This window comes from Henckelia pumila, chromosome 4, assembly GCF_033568475.1.
Source record: "Henckelia pumila isolate YLH828 chromosome 4, ASM3356847v2, whole genome shotgun sequence".
Taxonomy (NCBI): Eukaryota; Viridiplantae; Streptophyta; class Magnoliopsida; order Lamiales; family Gesneriaceae; genus Henckelia; species Henckelia pumila.
In genome coordinates, this window is record NC_133123.1 from 31785145 (window position 1) to 31808692 (window position 23548).

At 32.7% G+C, this 23548-nt stretch overlaps 1 protein-coding gene across 1 annotated transcript; it reads left to right on the forward strand.

Annotated features, from left to right (window-relative positions):
* Window positions 1-4192: 4192 nt before the first annotated feature.
* Window positions 4193-6496, forward strand: LOC140865283 (probable N-acetyltransferase HLS1). The gene is made up of 3 exons (XM_073269878.1): window positions 4193-4674; window positions 4780-4985; window positions 5335-6496. The coding sequence occupies exons 1-3, from the start codon at window positions 4480-4482 to the stop codon at window positions 6197-6199; spliced, it is 1266 nt and encodes a 421-aa protein (XP_073125979.1). The 5' UTR covers window positions 4193-4479; the 3' UTR covers window positions 6200-6496.
* Window positions 6497-23548: the final 17052 nt, after the last annotated feature.

The following is a 23548-nucleotide window of genomic DNA, read 5'->3' on the forward strand; positions in this document are numbered from 1 at the left end:
GCAGCTCCAGAACCAACAGTGAAAGGATCACACGAACCCTTTCATTTTATCAAGCTGAGGAGACCTGATATAAACAGTCATAAATTTATCAAGGATCCTAAAACTGAAGAAATACCCTTGGTGTCCACTTTCGGGGAAAATGAGATCTCAACCAGAAGGGCATGGGGTATTTGGGTCTGTCTTACTGAGATGGACAAAGTCAAGTTCCATTCAAATTTTATCAGAATTCTGTGAACGGATCGTTCCTGTTGAATACAATGACAGGAAAAACTACAGCATTTGCGGAAGAACTCTTCGAAAAGAAGAGAAATCTTTTGTGGAATAACAAGCTGCCGGGGAGTAAAGAAACTCGCCGAAAATTTTGTAACATGGCTCATATTGGACGATGGTCAGAGAATATCTGCCCAGAATGCCCAAATCAGAAGGAGCCAGAATTTGGAAAAACCTTTAGACCCCGAACGGATCGAAAGGATTTTTCCGAGACAAGCAAAGGTGGACAAGGACCACCAAAGATGCGTTTTCACAGGGGTCTACTTCAAAAGCAAAAGATGCCCCGACAACAATAAAGCAGGCATGTGAGGAGAATAAAGCCAAAAGAAAGTGACAGGCATGTGATTCCTCCACTAGTAAAAGATGCCATCAATAATGACATAAAAAATTCAAGACAGCTGCCTCCTCCACTAGTAAAAGATGCCATCAATAATGGCATAAAGAAATACAAGACAGCTGTAAGATTCTCTGAAGTTTCTCGGTGAAACGAGTGGAACTACAGCTATAAATACAGGCATTTGAGGAAGCTGAAGACATCGATCATTTCCTTCAGTTTTCTTACGAATAAAATTGTTGTAATATTTCTCTTTCTATTGTAATAAGTTTTCGTTTATGTATTTCAAGAACGAGGCTACTATGAGTAGCTAAACAGGTTGTCTTCTCCTCTTCAAAGGAGTTGATTTATGTAATAATATTATGTCTGAATAATTTTTCTAAGGTCTCTTGTTCTTTCATGTTCATTTTTATAATTAAATTTATATACCATACGCCTTAAGGTAGAAAATGAATTAAGGCTGTGCTGGGTGTCGTTGAAGGAGCTTGTGCAGAAACCATCTGTTGCGACTGTGTGGTTGGAGTGTGAGGAGCACTTCGTAAAACTCGGCAGGTATGACCCGAAGACATTATGGTCAAAGAGGTATTTAAATTTGATTTACTTTACGGAAGCATGTTGGACCGTAATCTAAAGTATATAGGCTGAAAACCTTGCGCAACCAATAGTTCTTCACGACATGAACTGGTTCGATAGGTAAAACAATGCCAAAGTACAAAAGATTAATTAAATACTTGTTTAATCCAAATTTGGGACCACTAGGGAGTGCAAACTAAAAAATTTGAATGTAGGGAGTTAGGAGAAATTTATGTTTAGGTTTATGGATTTTAAAATAATTACTCCTTGAATTATACCACATATTATTGCAAAAATACATAATTAAATTCAGCAGCAAATTTTATGTGAAATAAATTGAAGTGTAAACTTCAATATATGTTTGTGTGTAACTATGAAGTGTAAACTTTGTCAATAGTTTGTGTATATTTGAATTGTTAGAAATGAAACAGAACAAATTCGATATATCAGAGAATTCACCATGCACAAACACCCACAACAAACTCAAGAACACAATCCCATATTTTGAATAAAATCACACAACACAGATCAAAACAAACTCATGCAAAAGCGATTAAACGACATAAATATTTACGTGGTTCGACAAAAAATTTGCCTACGTCCATGGGAGAGCAACACAACACTTTATCAAACCAGAGGTTATTACAGAATCAGACCAGAAAACTCTAACGCCAGATACAGACTCAATTCAAACTTAATCACTTTGAATTATCCCATCACAATTTGCGCCCCAATTCTCTCTCTCTCTCTGAATTCTCTCTTCTCTTCTTTCTCTCAAATCTTTTTCTGGAGGTTGAAGATTCTGTTATGTTTTCGTAATTCTGTTATGACAGCTTTTATCTATATATATATAGAGAAGATGCCGATTTTCATCTTAGGCTTTTAGGTCAACAAGTTACTTTGGCTCATTCTTAAAATCAACATGGCCCAAACCCGATAAGCTCTTCTTACATCAATCTGATTTGCTCTCATACTTTGTTCTGCCTTCAAGTCGATCTGCTTGAACTCATCTGAAAAACTCATCTGCCCATAAACTTCGACCTGATCCCAGTACTTGAGCTGATCACTAACTCATCTGATCTCTACTTTTTGATCTGATTTCATCTTCTTTCATTTTCAATCGAGCTGACAGAAGCATACTCCCAACATTAATAGATTACAAAAAATAAATTGAGATATTTTTGTAAAAGAAATTATTATGGTAAATTCAAATCACATCAGATGAAGCTTAATTGAAAAACTAAATGAGTTGAGGATCATAACTACACGCACATATTTTTTTGTTGGTAGATGAGATCCCAGCATATGGGTAATACCCAAATCATGCATCCAACGGTTCGTATTTTTACACATAGGCGTAATTAATTATATATTGTTAACGTGACAAATCATGAAACATTAGATCTATCATTGGAGTATTACCCATATGCTATGTTTAAATGTTTTTTTTTTTCACACATATATATAATATAATATAAATATTAATGGGAAGTAATCTGAGAAGGAAAATTAAAAGAACGGTAATGATTATAGATGGGGTCACGATGACAATTGTAATAAATGAATAAATGCTGGGGCCAGTGAGAGACACAAAACGGCCATTTGTTCTAAATAAAAACAAGACTGCGCAGCCACCGCCGCCATTTTTACATAACCTGTTATGATTAATATTCATAATAACAATAATAATCTGAATTAATAATAATAAAAAAACTGAATTTGATTCTCGACAATTTTTTTTATCACATACTGAAATATTTCTCTGCGTTGCCAGATTTTAAATTTGGATTCGCATTATATGGTTTTGATTTGATTTTATTGTTGAAATATGAGAGTTTCCCCTTTATCCAACGGTTTTGTGGTGTGAGAAGATTAACTCAACGTGAAATACGGATTAACCAATTTCTGGATTGCTTTAAATACTTTTTATTTTGAAAAATAAGACCTTTTTCAGAAATATATTGATTCCCTTTGATCAAATAATCACTCCCAGAAATTTTTTTGGCTAACATTATTTTGGTTTTCAAAGGAGGTTATTCCGGTGATATTCTTGGATCTCAAATAAGGATTGATTGCTTTAAGTTTTACCAAAAATTATAGTGAGTGATATCGATCAACTTAAAATTTTAAAATTATATACCGCAGCTCAAACTGACACGTTTCGATTACCGTACATGTATCAATTGTTGTATGGGTATACCCAGCAGGGACCGCTATTACACCAAGTATTATTATATTATTAAATTATTAATATTGAAGCACATTGAAATAATTCAAAATAATGAAATGCTTAATTAAATAATATTAGTATGTCGTCGGATTTAAATAGATAGAGCCGAAGGGACACGGAAAAGGAATAGACAGAGACTTCCCCAAAAAGGTTTTCAAGTGATAAATTAAACTCAAAAGTCTTCACGTGAATGTGTCGTTTTGAACTAAAACGACGTCTTAGCTAGAGCAAACGCCAATGTTTAAGGTCAAAATCCCCGAAGGTTTACATTTGAAACTCACAATATTATATATAAATATAAATAAATATTAATCCATTGACTCCTCATTTATCCAAACTTGTAGCTTCAAAAGAATGTTGTTTTGAAATTCTTTTTGTTCGTGAAAAATTTATGTATTAGGGCATATTATCGCCGATGTTCCAAGATTAAACCCGTCTTAGAGAAAAAGAAAAAAGAAAAAAAAACATCGAATGAGAGTATATAGATGAAAGCCACTATTGAAAGCTACTATTTCATGTACGCACAAATTTTGGAATATATGCAATAACAGTTGAGTCATCAAGCTCCAAGTTTTGTTTTGTTGTTCTTTTGATGAATACTCATCTTTTTGTTATTCTACTACACTCGATGAATGGTGTAATAAATTTTGAGTTTTTAATAAATATTAAAATATAATATTTTAGAAATCTATATTTTTTAAATACACCAAATAAATGTTATGGGTCCGGCCATAATCCTGGTGGGCACTGGGAAATTCAAGTATAAAAAGAGCGCACTAGTCTGAAAATCATAGGTGAGCTAGTGAGAAATAAAATGAATGATGAGGCTTAGCTAGCTGATTGATTCCTCTCGCACCAATTCTGTTGCCTTATAGAAATTTTAAGATTAAGATTCTCATTCCTTTTCTCGGGTTGTCCTTTCTCCAGGCTTCTTTTGCTTTAAAATCATTTGCAGCTTCTTAATTAATTCCATGTTTCCATAAGATTCTCGTCCCCTCGCTTTTCCAACTTCAATCACTCGGTACATATAAGCAGAAAAAGCTGCGATCTTTAGCCTCCCTTTTGGAGATAAATGGTCGTGGAAGGTGGCATGTCGGCGGCGGCGGTGGTGGTGGTGAGAGAATATGATGCGAAGAAGGACTGTGGTGCGGTGGAGGAAGTGGAGAATAGGTGTGAGGTCGGGCCCAGCGGGAAGCTCTCCCTATTCACCGACCTCTTGGGAGACCCCATTTGCCGGGTCCGCCACTCTCCCGCCTACCTCATGCTGGTCAGTAACATCACTTCCTACATTATTATTATTATTATTTTCTGCTAACTTTTTCCAGCATCGTTGTTTCGGAAACTGATCGGCTTTGTTTTGTGGACGTCTTAGGTGGCGGAGATGGTGGTGGCGGGCGGCGGAGAAGACAAGGGGAGGAGAGAAATAGTGGGGATGATCAGGGGTTGCATAAAAACCGTTACTTGCGGGAAGAAGCTCCCCAGAAACGGCAATAACTGCCCCACGAAACTCAATCAACCCCACCCTGTGTACACTAAACTTGCCTATATTTTAGGCCTTCGTGTCTCCCCCACTCATCGGTAAATATATGTTATATAAATTAAATAAAGGAAAAAAAAAAGCCATCCCCATCCTTTTCCGTTTCTTGCTCCTCACTCGAATTTGTCTCACGTTATAAATCTTTGTCTCATTCAAGAATAGTCCATAATTCATCAAGTGGTATTCCAAAAATGGATGGTGGCTCAACTAATTATTGTTTGCCGACTTATTTAAATATTCCTCGGTTCATACCCACGTATGATATATTTACGCGCACACACGAGAAAAGATACGAGTGCTTGCTGTCTAAAAGTTTACTTCTTTTTTACATGTGGGGACGATCGGTTTCCTCAACATTTGTTTAATGCTTTTTTGGACGTACGCTTGCAGGAGAATGGGAATTGGGTTGAAGCTAGTGCGGAAAATGGAGCGATGGTTCGGAGAAAATGGCGCTGAATATTCCTACATGGCTACTGAAAATGACAACGAAGCATCTGTCAAGCTCTTCACTGAGAAATGCTGCTATTCAAGATTCCGTACGCCTTCCATTCTAGTACAGCCCGTTTTCGCCCACCGGGTCAAGATCAACAAAAGGGTCACCGTCATCAGGCTCGGCTGCGCCGACGCGGAGGCCTTATACCGCCGCCGCTTCTCCACCACCGAGTTTTTCCCGCGGGACATTGACTCCGTCTTGAATAATAAGCTCAGCTTGGGGACGTTCATCGCCGTTCCGAGAGGTTCGTACTCCGCCGAGTCATGGCCTGGCGCCGCCGAGTTCCTGGCCAGCCCGCCGGAGTCGTGGGCGGTGCTCAGCGTGTGGAACTGTAAGGACGTATTCCGGCTCGAGGTCCGCGGCGCGTCGCGCGTGAGGAAGGCATTGGCTAAGACTACTCGTGTTGTGGACCGGGCTTTGCCCTGGTTGGGTCTGCCCTCGGTGCCTGAAGTTTTTAGGCCTTTTGGGTTCCATTTCCTGTATGGGCTTGGAGGTGAAGGCCCAGACGCTGTTAAGCTTGTAAAGTCTTTGTGTGGGCTGGCCCACAATCTGGCCAAGGAACATGACTGTGGGGTGGTGGCCACGGAGGTGGCTAGCCGGGAGCCGCTCAGGTTCGGAATCCCACATTGGAAAAGTCTGTCGTGCCCGGAGGACTTGTGGTGCATGAAACGGTTGGGAGAAGACTACAGTGACGGAGCCGTGGGCGACTGGACTAAGTCACCTCCTGCTACGTCCATTTTCGTCGACCCCAGAGAGTTTTAGAGTCGAGTTTGGTAGGAGTGATAAAAACACTCAAATTTTGACCATGTAAACATCGTAAAAATCAACTTCACTCTCTATGGAAGTTTAGAAAATGATCTTTGATTTTTGTGTTTCTTGTATTTTTATTTAAGTTTTAGGTGTTTTGTTTTTGTAATTGTGATAATATTATTATGATGAGGTGTGAGGACAAGGAGTGGAGAGGAATAGAAGGGGCATTTGTTGAATCAGCTTTGTTGTTTAGTTGTTAATTGTCATTGTTGTAAAGGAAATATTCAGGCCTTCCTACCATTTATATATTTTGTAATTGGATGTGGTTTAGTTCAATTAATACTCCAAGCTGCATAAAAATGTCAAAAAAAAATAAGAAATTGTAAAAATATTATTGTGGCAACATTTCTTTTATATAAATAATGAAGAAACATAAAAACTCATCTGACAATCTTATGTGTTATTTATGTGTCAATTTTGTTTGATGAATTTTTTATTTGAGTCAATTGAGAAAAAATATTATCTTTTAATGTTAAAATACTATTTTTTATTGTATATTTATTATTATCATTATGCAAGAGACCCTTAGTTGATCTCTTGGTATGCCAAGATATTAAAAAATATTTAAACACACACACACACACAAACTGTTTCTCTCCACTATCTCTATTTTTTTCTTTTTTATTTAATTATTTATATTTAATATATAATAAAATCATTTTATTTATCTATTTTTAAATTCCTAATTATTTGAAAAAACTAATGGAATAAAAAATACCTAATATAAGAAATGATGTTTTAATTACTTATGGTTATCATTCTTAACAAAAAAAAATTATTTTTATTGCTATGAATTTATTAGATTTTTTATTGAAATTAAATAAAAAAAAATTCGTCACACACATCGTGTGTGCAAATATGCTAGTATGAATAAAGTTAACTCGTTAACGTCTCACGAGAAAAATATTATTTCTTATTGTAAATATGAACAAGGTAAACCCATCTAACGATAAATTAATTAAACAAGAAACAAATGTAAAATATTATATCGAAACTATCCTTCAAATTATATTTTCAAACATTCAATGAAAATTTGAGAGAGTCACATTGCAAACCATCGTTGGATCAATTTTTTAAATTATGTAAGAGTTACATGAAACTTAAAGAAATTCGATTCTGTAATCTTGACTTTAATTGTATGAGTCAACATTTGTTATTTTATTAAAAATTATAATCCATTATAACCGTATGATATATAGAAAATTTAACCATTTCTGAGTCTAAATGTTACGTTTAGATCGTTATCTCAATATATGAAAATTTATTGTTCCAAGGAGCCAAGTGAATCATTTCTTATAATTTTTTTTACGCTGCATCTCAAATATTTCCTGACACAATTAACTCTAAGTAGAAGATTGGTGGCATCTGGAATTAAAGATATTGTTTTAGTGTTTGGAAAAATGAGATTGTTATTTGATAGGATTTAATGAGATTTGGGTTTATAAAAATAATAAAATTATTTTTACTAATAAATTTATATACTTTACTTATAAATTTTAAGTTTTTTTTAAATTTTTTTTTTACAAAATATTATTTATCCAAAATTTATGCTATCAAATTCCAAATTATATTTTAAAGTTTTGTCAAACACTTGAATAGAATTCTAATTCCATGAATTTAAAACCCAATTCTAATTACAATTTCAAATCTCATTTTTTAGACATCCAAACACATTGTAAACCTTTCTTGATATGATTTTGTTTGTTGGCCATCCTTTTCATAATATATTCTGAAAATGTGACGCTTTTCACCACATATTTTGAAAATGTGACGCATCATCATCTTTTTAATAACTCCGATACTAATTTTTGTTAGTGACTTGTTTGGCTAATAACAAATGTAGGGACCTTTGAGAAATTGATTGGAAATAGGAAATTAATTAAATTTGTTTGTCAATGTCCAACTACCAGATTGTCAAAACGGTTTGAAGATAATTTTCATGATTCTATCATAATTTTTTAATATTTAAAAACACAAAAATGTATATTTGGATCTTCATGTAGATTATGTGCTATGAACTATTTTCAAATGACTATAGAGTTCTAATCGAATTTAAAATAGATATTCTTGCCGCGAACATCCCTAGCTAGCCATTACATTTAACATGATTAATATTTGTTTTATTTTTGCTTTGAGTTAAGTGTGTATGAGTTAGCGTAGTATCCAGATGAATGACTTTCTAAAAGCTCTAGTCATGTGTCACACCATTTAGCGTTATTTGATTGGTTGTCTAGGTGAGTCGTAAAGAGGAACGTTTGCTCTTGAATAAAGGGCAATACTATCTTTGGTAGGGATGAGACGGAAAGATAAGACCGATCTCAAATATAATATGAGACATCACCGATAGTAAGACATGTTTTTCAGACGCATTGGTCTAATAACCACACCCATCAACATTTATATAAGTACAACTCTTCGTATCTGTCCGATATATATTTTTGTGAGGTTCTGCGATATCACAGAATATAAGAAAATAAAATTACGCATTGACTGATAGCAATAGTTTTTAGCTTAGCAATAGACTTTTGATCAAACCAATTATATTGAATTTTATTGCTTTTAAAAATGTTTACCAATTTTTTTTTTAACTTTGTGATCATAAATATGTTATCCACTTTCAATTTAATTCGAAAAATCATGAACAAAATCTACACAGGAGGCATAGCATATGCCAATCATCCACTTGAAACAAATGTAGCATTATTGGCCATGTATTCTTTTGTGGAGCAGACGATGGTTGATGCTAGATTATATTTGAAGGTACAAGCATATTTAGTGGCTCTAAGAAATTCAATCATTTATTTATTATTCTGTATTTCATATTCAAATATTTCAAATTAATTAGAGGAATGAATAAACTGAAAATTAAAATAATAATCGAACATTTCAGTTATAAAATAACACGGTTTTTATGGAATTTTATATAATGTCACAACCTTATAATAGTATTTTGACTATTTTGTAGAGTATAATATAAATAAAATCAACCATGGATATCATATTTGGACTGTAGCAATAAATTTATTGAGATATTAAATATTAAAATTTTGAATTAAAGATTATACACACAAAACTACAAAAGTATTGAAGAAACTGACATGTATTACATGCAGGGGATCCAGGAATATTATCAAGGGAGAGCAGACGAAGAACCAAAGATCACAAATATATATATATATATATATATATATATATATATATATATATATATATATTTACATACACACAACAAAATTTAAATATAGTACTCCAATAATGTAAATAATATTGTTAGATTTCAAATTTAACTTACAATATACACCAACAACTTGACATTTTTTGAAAATTATTAACAACTTCAATCGAAAAACTACAAAATATATATTTTTTAGTATAAGTAATTTATAATATTCGTATTAATTTTCACAGCAAAATTTTTTTTTCTTCTTTGCGGTTGATATGACTGTTAAAATCAAATTCAAACTCACAAGCTTATAAGCTAACAATTCCTGCTTCAATAAATTTTTTTCAGGTTTAAAAAAACTTAAACTCATTTGTGTTTAGGTTTAAAAACTTAGCGTTTAGGTTTCAATTTTTTTAAAAATTATGAGCCACAAATTTTCAGATCACTTTGCACATATTAAATAACGAAAAATATCTAAGATTTTTGCCCCTATCTTGTATTTTCGTATTTGGTTTATAATCTATACTCATAAATTATAAATTTATTTTACATGTAAGAGTATTAAAAAAGAAAATCAAGAGAGGGCAGCTGCCCTCTCTTGCCCCTTAATAGAGCCTCCCCTGATTACATGGATTTCAAACTAAAAAAAAGGTTATTTGTACAACGAAAGTTGCATACACGGTTATCTATTTTTGAATACAAAACCACCACAAATACACTTTTAAAAAGAGTTTTTTTTTAAAGATAGTGCATTAGAGATAGTTATGTAATTTCAAAATATATTATATAATCATGTGTATAACATTTAATTTATATATATATAAATTGCATACATCTTTCCAACTATTAAAAAAAATTCCCGTGTGATTTAGTTTACAACATCACTTTCCGTGTTTAATTTTACGTAACTACTATTTGGACAACATCCGTTAAGTGGTTGTGCTTTGAAAGTATTTTAAAATTCCTAAATAGACTAATAACTATTTTGCATGATTATTTTTGTAGTCTTCAACTATGTACTTTTGTTTTGTTTTTTTTTTTTTAATTTTGGTCTTTTATGTTATCAAATTTCAATATTGATTTTATATATTTCGATTTTTGAAAACTTTAGCAATTTTTTTTATTAAAAATGTTGACATAACAATATTATACACATGCGACCCCATATGTGTGACACCTTAAATAAAGGGGATAAAATTGCACCCAAAACTTGGTAATAAATTTATGATAAATTTTTGTGCCAATCATGGGAAATTGATTTTGGTGGAAATTAAGGTATCCCTATTGTTCCACGATGATGAGAAGCGTGGTGTTAAATAAGTAATGGGAATATGGGATGGTTGAATTTTTTTTTATTTTTTTATTTTTTATTTTTTATTTTTTTAGTACAATGGGATGGTTGAATTGAACAGACAAAATCATGTGAATTCTAAGTTGCGTCACTTTTTAGCGTATCCCATATATAATTTCATGTGCGGAGCGACTCGCGTCTTATCCAATCAGGTCCAAACATGTTGAAAAATAAATAATGATTTTTTTTTCAGGTAGAAAAATTAATGATGATTGAGAATATACATTTGGGTGGATTTTTATTTTTTTTTCTAGCATGTTAGACTAACTTGAATGTGATTTCACATTAATTGTATGTATTCTTATATTTTTTTATTACATAATGAATGTTCTTATCATTCGATTATATAGCAATTTTGAAGTACCTTCTCATTTTAGAAGTGTGATATATAGCCACATTTAAAAAAAATTAATCCGTTTGACTGTTAAGAAATAAAAGAAATAATTAATATGTTATGAGGTAAACTTGAAAAGACGATTTCTCAAAACGGACATACAAATCCTACTAATGTTTTTTGGTGTTCGAGCTTGTCTGCAATTTTCTATATATAGATTTATTTGACGTGTATAATTTGTATACTACTGCGTATATTTATGATTTATTCGATGCACATCCAAAATAAAGAATATATATATTGAGGGTTTTTTTCATCATAAAAACACAAATATATGACATGCATGAATCGAGAAACGGATATAATTTAAGGGGAATGAAATAAAAATAATCACGCCTAATATCATTGAAAGTGTAGCAAAAGATATATATATGTATATAATTTATAATGTTATGGGAACAAGATCATTGGATGCACATTGGGTTTGAGTTGGGCAGTGGAGTCAGCAGACAAATTTAAAAGCTGGTTAATATTTTGAGCTGCTGCACACTCCAAATATGGCTCTTATTATTGGTTAATTGGGGGACTGTTCATATAGACTTGTAAATAGAAAGCACCACTTTTAATTTAAAATACTTCCTTTGCTGTAAATATTTTTGTTTTCTAATTTTATTTAATTCACATTCAATAATGAAAGTGACGACATTTAAAAGCCAACTCTTCAAAACAAGTAGTACTTTAATTTGTGGCAATCACTTGTATTGCACTCTCGGTGCTCTCTCGCCTTATGTTGGTAGTTAACTTTGAGAATCGGTGTGGTTTAAAATATTGAAGTTGTATTATTATTACTAATTATAATATTTGAATAAATTGGTAAGTGTCAGATGATATGTCAAAAAGTTAATTAGAAGAAGATGATGATGATTTGAATTGTAAATATTATCTAATACATGTGGGGGTTTTTTTTTGGAAGCCAAACAATATATGTGAATTAAAGAAAGATCTTCGTGAAAAAGAAATCTTAATTGTAAATTGATTGCAATGCAATTTGCTTAAAGTATATAGTGGACGACCGTGACAAGAGTAATTAAATATGAGAAGCTGTCTGATCAACCAAATTAAACAGTACTTAGAGAATGTTTGTAATCACTAAAAAAAGTGAGTGTTAGCTTTTGGCTTAAAAAAATTATTTTTGTGTATTTCTTAAACCTAGATTATGTGTTAGCTTATGCTTAACTTAATTGAAATACAAAAGCTAGTCATGTGATGATTATGATTCTCCAAAAGTGATTCTAATATGAAGGTCATTGTTAAAATCATTCTAATAACTTATTTATCAAACACTACCAAACTTTGATTTTTAGATTTTCACATTTGTTTCCAAACACTATCAAATTTTAATTTTTCTTAACTTTTTTATAATTTATAAAATTAATCACTTCTACAAAAGCACAATCTATTGCAAACACTCCCTTAGTAATTTTGTGCGAAATAATTCTTTTAACAAAATATTATAGGCGAAATCCAAGATAAAGTACGCCGCCTAAATCTAATCACAAAAATTGAGTCATCGAGAGTTTATGGTATATGGTGCATTGAGCTAAGTGCTTTTACCTTTAATCTATTTACTTTTGGTCTTTTTAACTTAATTATGTAAGCCACAAACCCTAAAAAAAATCCTTCCTTTTTGCGTTAATTCTGCAAATCAAGTGCATTATTGACAACTAGAACCATAAATTAACGTGAAATCGGCATCATTTTAACTCGGTATGCACGTTTGCTTTCTTGTAATTTGGAACCATTTTAGCTTTATTTAGGTAGTTCTTGACCTAGGTATTGTGAATGATTCTTGCCAAACTTTGCCTAATTTGTGTTTGTTAAGGAAAGATAAACACACGGGTTGGATTCCCAAAAAAAAATTTGAGATGGATTGAAAAGAATATTAACTAAAAACAAGTTGGTCGGAGACTCAGAAAGGGTAATATTGAAAATAAAATGGCTCGTTAACTTCTACGTTAACTCATTCTCTCATTCTCGTGCACAATTGTACAATGATCTCATATAGAAACTAATTTATTTAGTACAAATTGCATCGAATATCGAAATTACATCATATTGCAACACGAGTGAAATTTGTCCGTTAACTCATTCTCTCATTCTCGTGCACAATTGTACAATGATCTCATATAGAAACTAATTTATTTAGTACAAATTGCATCGAATATCGAAATTACATCATATTGCAACACGAGTGAAATTTGTCCGTACAACCGACGGGACTTGAGCATGGACTCGAGACATGCTTGTCTCGAGCTAAGAAATTAGCTAGTAAATCTACCTAAATAAATTAAGAAATCTACCTGCAATCAACGAAAATCGAACCTGAGATCTCGTGGTTTCAGAGCCTCAGTCTTGACCACTAGGCCAAGACCTCATTGGCATACCCCATCATCACTCTATTAAAGGAGTTCATGCTAAATCATGCATGATAATTAACATTTTTTAAAATATTTGTTTTAAGTAGATATTATTAGATGGAGTCTACACATAAAATATATACGCATACACGTAGCGCATTTATAGCCTCATAGGTGGTTTAGGTACGAGGAATTGTGGTTGAAATTAGAAACGGTGGGTTTCCTTTTTCACATTGTCAAAAGTTGTCCTTTTCCATCCATTTGATCGAGTTGAGCACTTTTTTTTTCCCATTTAAACTAAAACATTATAAGTGGAATTAATTAATATAACATTATTTTCCTTTTTATATATCTACAATATGGTGAGCTTACTTTGTTCTTAATAATGTCTCACTTTTTAAATATACTTTACATTGGGTTCCAATTAAACCTCAGTTTTATGGGATTTGGAAAAGAGTTTCAAACATTTTCTTTATTACCTACCAAATTAATGGGTTGTGATTTGCCATTTCTCTATATATCTACATTTGGGAATTTATAATTTGAACGAATGGTCGGGTGCATATATTGAATGAATTTGTACAAACTTTTCAGAATTCGTTTGGATAGGAGATCTATCTCATATAATTGACCCGTTTATCCATCTTTAAAATTTTTTGTGTTAAAAAAATAGTGTATGGTTTTTAGATTTTTTTAATCAAGTTGATATTGTTTTTTTTTTTTTTGGGTTTTATGTCTTTGCTTTTAAGGTAATGAGTTTTGTGGCAAGTATAAATGTATAGGAAGCAGTTCCTAATCGATTCGTTCGAATTTCTATTGTGTTTTAAAATTTAATTTTTTTTTTTTTTTGCGTTTTACTTTTGATTTAAAAAAATTAGTTAAATTGCGATTAGACGATGTTATTTTGTGGAAAACCAAATTGATTAAGCTACCACTTTGTGTCTCTATCTTTTATGGTCCTGAACGTACATTGTGCATATTTCGTGTTTGTATAATTGATTTTTAATTTTTTTTTCAAGTATAGGGAAGCATAAAGTTATACATAAGAATAAATATTATTTATGATATTTTTTTGCATCATATGATTAATTTATAGAAAAACTAATAATGATTAGGTAAAACAAAATTTATGAAATGGAGCTCTTGCGAAAGAGTGGACCTAACCATTTTTATGCGCAATAATTTGGAAATCTAATTTCAACTCTTCCCCACAAGATATGTACAAAGAAAATCACATCCTCCCACTCTCCAACGATCAGATATATAAACATGAGTTGGTTGTTGAAGCCCATAAGGGGTATAGGCAAGTTGGTAAGGCATGAAGTGACGTGAGAAGATATTTTTCAGTGTTGCGGGTTCGATTCTCGTGTGGAGCATATTTTCTGCTGAAATATTGTGGGGTATGCTCTGAGGGTTGGACCATGTTGCTCTCTCCTTCAGGTCTCTGCCGCTTGTGCACATCCCTCGATTTAACCTTCGCATGAGCCAATGGGCATCTGACTTATCCCTCGATTTAACCTCCGCATGAGCCAATGAGTCTCTGATTCATGTGGAATGAGATCCCCTCAGGGTCAACCTGTTTTTTTTTATGAGTTGGTTGTTGACTTCGAATAATTATTTTTTTTTATTTTTCTCCAGAAATCATTATATCTACGGAATTTTCCAAAACACTATTTACATGCTAAAAACATGCCGTGGCATATTCTTTGGGGAATTCCAAATATGTGAAATAATTAGAACAATATATAATCTTTCAAATAATAAAATTTTAAATTATTCTCTAACTTTATTATACATAAAGTTTTACATATTTGTAGGTCTCCTAAATAAATAAAAATTCTTTAATAACCCTAGGAGGTTGCCAATATGCTTTAAGGGGAAAAAAATTAGTGCTTGTATAATATGTATGTACATATCATAGTGGTAACGTTATTTAACAATATTTGCAGCATGTTAGTGGCCTTAAACTTTTAGACCACCTAGAAAATTTATAAAAAAATAGAAAAAAAAACGAAGAAAAGAAAGTGATATATTTAAGTCCAATGGACTTAAATAAATTATACGAAACAAGTATATTATGATCAAGGCCGTAGCCAAAAGTTTTTCAACAAGTGGGCAATTTTTTTCTCAACAAAGTATTGACAATTCATATATCTAAAAAAGATTGTTTTATGATTGCTTTAAAATGGAAAATGGTGAGAAAAATTATCATATCAAGATGCTAAGGCACCGTTCTGTTCACAGTATTACTAATATATGTATAACGCATCTCATCTCATCTCACGTTCTTCTCATCATATTATTTATCTATATATTAACTATTTATTTTACATCAATCAAATTATTAATTATTTATCTCACATCAATCAAATCATTGAATTCAAATTACTATATTACCCCTTATAAATAATATAATTTTTATTTTATTTATTGTTAAAAGGACAAAATAGTCATTTAATATTTTTATATAAAATTTATTCAATCAAATCAAATAAACCATAATCTATCAATCAAATCCGATACAATTTTAACTATCATTTTTTATTTATTTTTTATTACATTATACTACTTATCTATATATTACTTATATCATACCTCAAATCAGCAATGTGTAAATTTTAAACTAAACAAAGACCCTCATATTGCAAGCGCTTAACACAAAATTCATGTAGACCTATTATTGAGCATTTTTCAATCATTCAACACATAACAAATGTTCACACTAAAATTAAATTCCCTTCAAACCAGCGAAAACCATGCACGTACAAGACAGGAAACCATGCACATACAAGAGTACAAGACAAAGAAAGCTATAAAATCAAATATCACTTTCAAGTCCAATTTGAAATTTCAAAAAACTATATTATTAAAAGTATGCACGAAAATTAAATGCAGGGGAGAAGGTGAAAAATAACTAAAAAATTAGCAACATGTTTGTTGTTAAATTAGAATTTGATAGTTCTTGATTCAAAAAAAAAAAAGAAAAAGAAAAGAATTTGATAGTTCTAATTATTTGAATATATTTTTATTTGGGTTAGACTAACTAAATATTTTGGCCAAAAAATCCTGCCGGACATTTTCCCATACTTCTCAAATAATAGCAAATGTCGATAGCTAATAGACCGATCTAGCACCTTACATCAAGGTTACAACATTCAAATTTAAGACAAGATATCAGATTTAAGAATTAATTGTACGAAAATTTTTCTCAAACTCGAAAAATAAAATAAAATAGTAAATGACCTAGAATCCATGTCCAAACTGTTCAGTTTGAAGTGGCCTGCTCTAAGATTTCATTAAGTCTACTTGTTGAAAATGAGCCCATCTTACTTTTCTGGGAAGACACCAAGACATTCTTTACTTTATTATTATTTTTTTTAAAAAAAACTTAGTTGAGTGGAAAAACTATATATATATATGGATGTTTAAGATAATGTGATACTTGTAAACTATTTCAAGTACTTTTATATGTTTCTGATAAAAATTTTCAGTCTCTAAACTGTAATGCCCCGGAATTCACTTTTATCGAGATCAAAACATTAGAGAAGGTCTTTTCCAAATTTTTATAAAAAAACTATATAACTTCTTCCAATTATACAAAATTCGTCGCTTGATCCAAACCCGTTTGGGTAGAAAAATTCCAATTACCTCGATTAACGTGTATTTTGAAAGAGTGATGCCCTGTTAGCCAACTTGTGGCTAAAAGCCTTTATGATTCTATTTGCAAACAATTTTTGTTTAATATAATTTACATTTTATATTGACATTTACTTTATCTTTTATCATATTGTTATGTTGTGACGTGTTATACGATGTTTAGATAAAGACCTTGAATATACTAAAGTGCATGCAAGATGTGATAGTGGATATGGATGACTATCATGAAACACATCTTGTAATCACTGTATATTTTAAACCAGTTCCTAGTCAATTGAGCCGTCCGGAATAAGGATAAGGATCGCTCAAGATTGAGACTAGCATTTGCGATGCCGAGTACCACGTTTCATTGGTATGGAACATAGAGATGTTCGAAGCATGCAAATGGATATTAATTGGATGAATAATCGAACTACCGTATTCGGACTTTCCAAGTGGTTTTCACTAATTGAGTGGAAATGTCCGTGGTTTTGGTTGTACACATTAGTCCTTACTACTTGAAACATCATGGAGACTTTATATGCTAGTAATGTACTTTGACTCATTTACCGACTCTATGAGGGTCATCAGGTATCGAGATTAGGTACAGTTACAACACATATAGTAGTCAATGCTTTATTGTCAAGGATTCACCACACGCTTGCGAGTGTGGATATCTTATGCGATCTGAGAAGATATTAGTGTGACAAATCTCTGGCCAGAGTACATGATGTGCTTTAGGTTACTTGGTTTCCTAGTTGCACATGCGATGTCACTATTTGATCTTCAAGAAGTATTGCATAGTTATCGAATCTTGAACGACTCTCGATATACCAATGATTTTTGATTCGATCGGGATATATGGATGAAGGGACCGTATTGTACGCTAACCAAAACCCACTGGTTCTTGCATGCACTATCAGTGATACCTAGGGAATCATGGGGCGATGTTGCTAGGCGCTCTTACCATGATTCGATGGGCAAGTCGGAAATTGTTGTTCCGAGTCACAAAGGAGTTGTGGGCCCACGGCTAGCTGTATCCCTGAACCATTGAGGGTTACACAAGTAATAGATTTCTAATCCCCATTGAGATAATTAAATTTAATGAGTTAAATTTAGCGAATGAGAAGCAGGACTTCTTATTAATGAGTAGAGGGAGTGAAATTTCCTAAAATGACATAGAGATGACATTTTTGAAAACCACTGAATTCGGATTCAGAAAATTTATCTTGACTTTAAAATGTACAGAAAATGTTTTTGTACATATTGGTAAAATTGGTTTGTCAAATTAAGTCACGATGAATTTTATATTAATTTCTAAACATGCGGACTTTGCTTGTCAGGCTTGAACTTATGACTAATGGGCTCTAAGCTGTTAGCAGCCCATGTTATAAATAAGTTATTGCAGTACAAAAATTAGGATGAACAACTCATAATTTTCGAAACCTAGAGAGCTCTCTCCCTAGGGTTTTCGGCCGCCCCCTTCCTTCTCTGTGTTCGAAAATTCCAGTCTGCAATTTTCAAAATTGCAGTCTGGTTTAACAGATCAAATCTGTTAATTCTCATCGTAGAAATTTCTGATAGACTTTCTAGTGCAGTCTATCAGAGGGTTTAGATTTCTGTTCGTGGACCTGATTCAGGATTTGATCGAGTCATCAGTTCCTGGGATATACAAGAAGAGCAGAGTAATCTGTTGGAGTCCATAACCTCAAGTTGAGACTTGAGAGGTAAAATTTAATTGTTATTTTATTTTACTTATTTGTTTTAATCGTAAGGATTTGATACCCACGATCTGAAATCGTTCAAGATCAGAAAATAAAAATTTTAAACTTTCGCTGCCTTGGGTCTCATATCTACGGATCCGAGAACGTGTTTCAACAGTGGTATCAGAGCCAGGTTGCTCTCGGATCTAACGATTAAAATTTATCGATTGTACAAATCCTCGATTTTTCAGAAAACAAAACGAAGAATTTTTTTATTTTTTTTTGGGGCTACACGCTGCCCTGCGCGCAGCTAGGCCGTCGAGGCTGGGCCCCCGATAGTCGGGAGCTGCCCGGGATCGTCCCGAGCAGCCCAGAAAAATTTAAATTTTATTTTTTTTGAAATTTTGAATTTCGGTCCGCTACTAATTGTTGGGCCCAGTTTTTGGCCCGATCGAAAATTGTTTCGATTGGTCCACGAGGCAATGGGTCAAAATTGTTTGAACCCAAAATTTTAAGAAAATTAATTGTTGGATAAATTTTGAATTTTTGGAAATTTATAAATTTAATCCATTAAATTAAATTTATTAAAATTAATAATTTTGGTACAATTGATTATAAAATATGATTTTATGGATATACTAGATAAAATATGATTTTATATATAAAATGGGATTTTATGTATAAAATATGATTTTATCTATTTATATTTATTGCCATTTTGAATTGCATGTTATCCAATCATTTAATTGAATTAAATAATTGGATAAAAGGATGATCGATTGCCATGACCAATTTTTTTAGGTGTATGCTAGGTGGTTTACATTTGGTTTTTATTATTGTTGTTGGGTTTTATTAATGGGCTTGTATTATGACCCAATTTGATTTGTCATTTGTAATAAAAGTGGGCCTGGTTTATGGCCCGTTCCTACCCTTAAATATGTATCCCCTACTTGTCATTGAAATTTGTTGTAAATTTATTAGACTTAGTGGGAGATAAAGATTTGAAGACAATGGTGGGCCCAGCAGACATAAAGACTGAAGAAATGTAAATTGGAAGCTCAATGTAATAGGATTGCATTGCATACTTGCATATCACCTAGGATTGGACTTAGACTCGTGATTGGCAACCACGAGTCGATTAGATCTAGGCATCGATCATCCTTTATTTAATATTTGATATTATTGTTGTATGCATGTTTAGACTAAATTGCATGAATACTGCAAACATACAAATTTTTTTAATGATGAGACAAATTTTAAAATTAAAATCCCTCATTTTAAATATGATTTAAAATTAATATCAAGTTTAATAAAAGGAAAATTAAATATAGTTTATATTTTCTTACCTTCCATCAACTATCAATGCATGATAGATACTACCCGCGAACGTGGTCCATCTCATATTATTGGGAAGGCCCGTTCGCTGAAAAACTGTGCATTGAGTAGACAATTGTTGTAAGTTGGGTGGAACTCCCATGGGATCACCTCATATTATTGGGGTTCACATGGCGACTGTCCATCACAACTTAATATTGATGGGTCAAATTGACATATCACTTTAAACGGCGTCATATTATTGAGCCCTTTATTGGATATGAGGTAAAAACATGAAGGTTGCTCTAGCAGCAATTGAACTCTACCTTTTTAAAATTATAATTGGCTGATTTTATTCGGAACTATAATTTGTAAATTGGGATCCATGTTCCTACTAAAAAAATGGTTTTCTCGTTTTTATTAGAGAGTGGTGAAATCATAAAAATAGTGGGAGAGTAATTCATAAAATTATACTCGCCTTATTTTATATCTAAGTAAATTAATTAGACAATCACTGATTATTGTATGTTTTTTTTCAGTATATCGTTATAATGAATTCGTGTAATCCACTGTTGACTATTCTCGAACAAGACAAACTGACTGGTGCAAACTATACGGAATGGTTCCGCAAGTTGAAGATTGTCCTATGCTCGAAAAAAATTTTCTACGTGTTAGAAAAGTCTCCTCCGAAGGAAGCCCCGGCTGATGTGAGTCCGGAAGAATTGGCCAAACTTGATAAATGGTGGGACCATGATATAAAGGCCAAATGCTACATGTAGACTTCGATGTCTGATGAACTTCAGAGGCGAATTGAGTATGCAGTGAATGCTACTGACATTCACAAGACCCTCAAGGAACTTTTTGGAACTCAGTCGAGATCTGAGCGGTACGCCACTGTCAAAGAGCTAATGACATGCCGCATGCGAGATGGGACTTCGGTCCGTGAGCATGGGGTACACATGATTTGACTCATTGAAAAATTGGTGACCCTAGAGTTGACATTGGAGAACGAACTGTGTAACACCCGGAAAATTTTAATACGTAAATTCGCATGCATAATTAAGGAAAATAATTATTTAAAATTTATATTTGGGTTAAATGACATTTATGTGTTATTATGTGATTTATATGCATAATTTAATTTATTTAAGCATTTAACCCGCAATATTAGGATTTTTAGATTTTTGAGAATTTTATAGAGTTGATCGCGTTGACGGGACCGTGGACGGACGAGATACCAAAATTCTTAGCCAAAAATATTTTATGATTTTTATGGGCCTTAAAATAATATTTTAAGGTATTTTGTCATGAAAAATTTAGTATTTAATTATATATTTATTTAAGGGTTGATTTTTAGTCAAAATTAGTCTCTTTATTGACTTTTATTAAATTTTAAAATTAGCCTATATTAATATTTCGAGATTTGAGATATTTTATCAGATTGTTATTATTATTTGAGAGTTTAAAATATTATGTTTAAGGTATAATATCTTTATATTAAGTAATATCTATTATTAACCCATTATCTACTCAAATTTAAACCTAAAATTAATTATTTTAGCCGATCAAAAACCTATCAGCCGCCTCCTATCATCTTCTTCAACCTTTCTCACGCCACTTTCCAGATTTCTTATCCTCCATAGCCGATCCATCACTTCTCTTGGAAGATTTTGGCCGTTCGTCGTCCCGGAGCCCCGAAAACGCATCAATCTTCATCCAATAATTAAAAGGCATGTCTAAATCTTTCGTTTGGCCACCATATAAGCTATTATGCATGCATTATGTTTTATTTCAGAATTTATTAGCTATGGTTTGAATTTATGCATTTTATGAATATGTTGATGCATGTGTTTGTGTTTCTTGCCATGACTCACGTTTTTCCCTTGCATGGTTCGGTCCAAGGCTGATGGCTCGGTCAGGGGGTGTCCTAGGGTGCCTTAGGGTTGAGCAAGAGCAGGTGGTTCAGGCCGGTTTGGGCTGGGTGCGAGCTGGGGCTTGTTTTGGTCAAGGCTAGCGGCAGGTTAGGGTTTGGTGGAAGAGGCCTTCAGCTTCTTGGTTTTTGACCATGGCTCAGGCTGAGCCATGGTGGGTTAGGACCGCCTAGATGTGGGCTACGTCTGGGCGGCCCTGGCCGGAGCAGCCATGGAATGGCTGCTGATCGCCACCGAGAGGAGCAGAAAAGGGGGTTCGGGTTATGGGTTCTATGGTGGATCCGGGTCGGGTCAGGGGCCTGGGTCAGGTTTTTAGGGTCTAGGGTCGGGTCAGGTCGGTCCGGGTCTGGGTGAAGTGGGCCGGGCTCGAATATTTTAATTTTTAAATATATTATGTTTTAATAGGTTTTTGGGCCAATTAATTTGAAATAAAATTATTTGGGCTTCCAAATAACTTTATTTGGGCTTTCAAAATTATTTTTAAGTTAACCCAATGATTTTTATGGGCTCGTGCGCCCATAGAAATTTTTGGGTCAGTCTGTGATTTTATGGGTCAGCCCAATGAATTTTTAGGAATTAATTAGTTAATGGGCCTAAATATTTTTATTTAAGCCCAATAATAATTAAGTATTTTATTTTAGTAAAAATTGTAATTTTTAAAATTAGTTATTTAGTTATGGGCTTTAAGTTATTTAATGGGCTTTAAGTCAGTTAAGGGGCTTAGTAGGGAGACCAGCAGTCTGGACCGAAACCATGAAAAATAATTAAGTTCGGAATATATATTTTATTATTTTATGCATGAAGTTTATATTTTAAGTATAAGTATATTTATTATGAAAAATCAATTAAATATATATTACGGACAAATTTTCAGTGCATGTATTAATGAAATTTTATATGATATGATTATGATTATGTATGAGTTGAGCAATAAAATATTTTTTTGATGGAAATTGAAGTAGTGTGACATAAGGGTGGTTATCCACCATATGATATATGATTTATGCGGTAGTTTACTACCATAGGAGGTGATTTATCACCGCCACATACGTTGGTTTATGAGACTGATCAGTCGGCACAGATAAGCGTCACACTTACGGATATGACCATAGACTGTTTCAAAAATACCATGCTCAATTATGTTATGTATGATGAAGAAAGATGATGTTTATGATTAAGATTTATGTTTCAGTATTTATGTTATGAAAAATATTTCCATGCATGCTCATGTATCATGTATATGTATTAGTATGATTATGTGATCATTATTTTAAACCTTGTTATCCAAGTTTAGACATGTTGAGCCCCTAGGCTCACTACGCTTATATGGTGCAGGATTGGGGAATTCCGAAGAATGCTTCAGAGATTCGCAGTTTCTTGGGTTTAGCAGGCTACTACCGGAAGTTCATCAAGGGTTTTTATTCTATTTCAGTTTCCTTGACTTCCTTGACC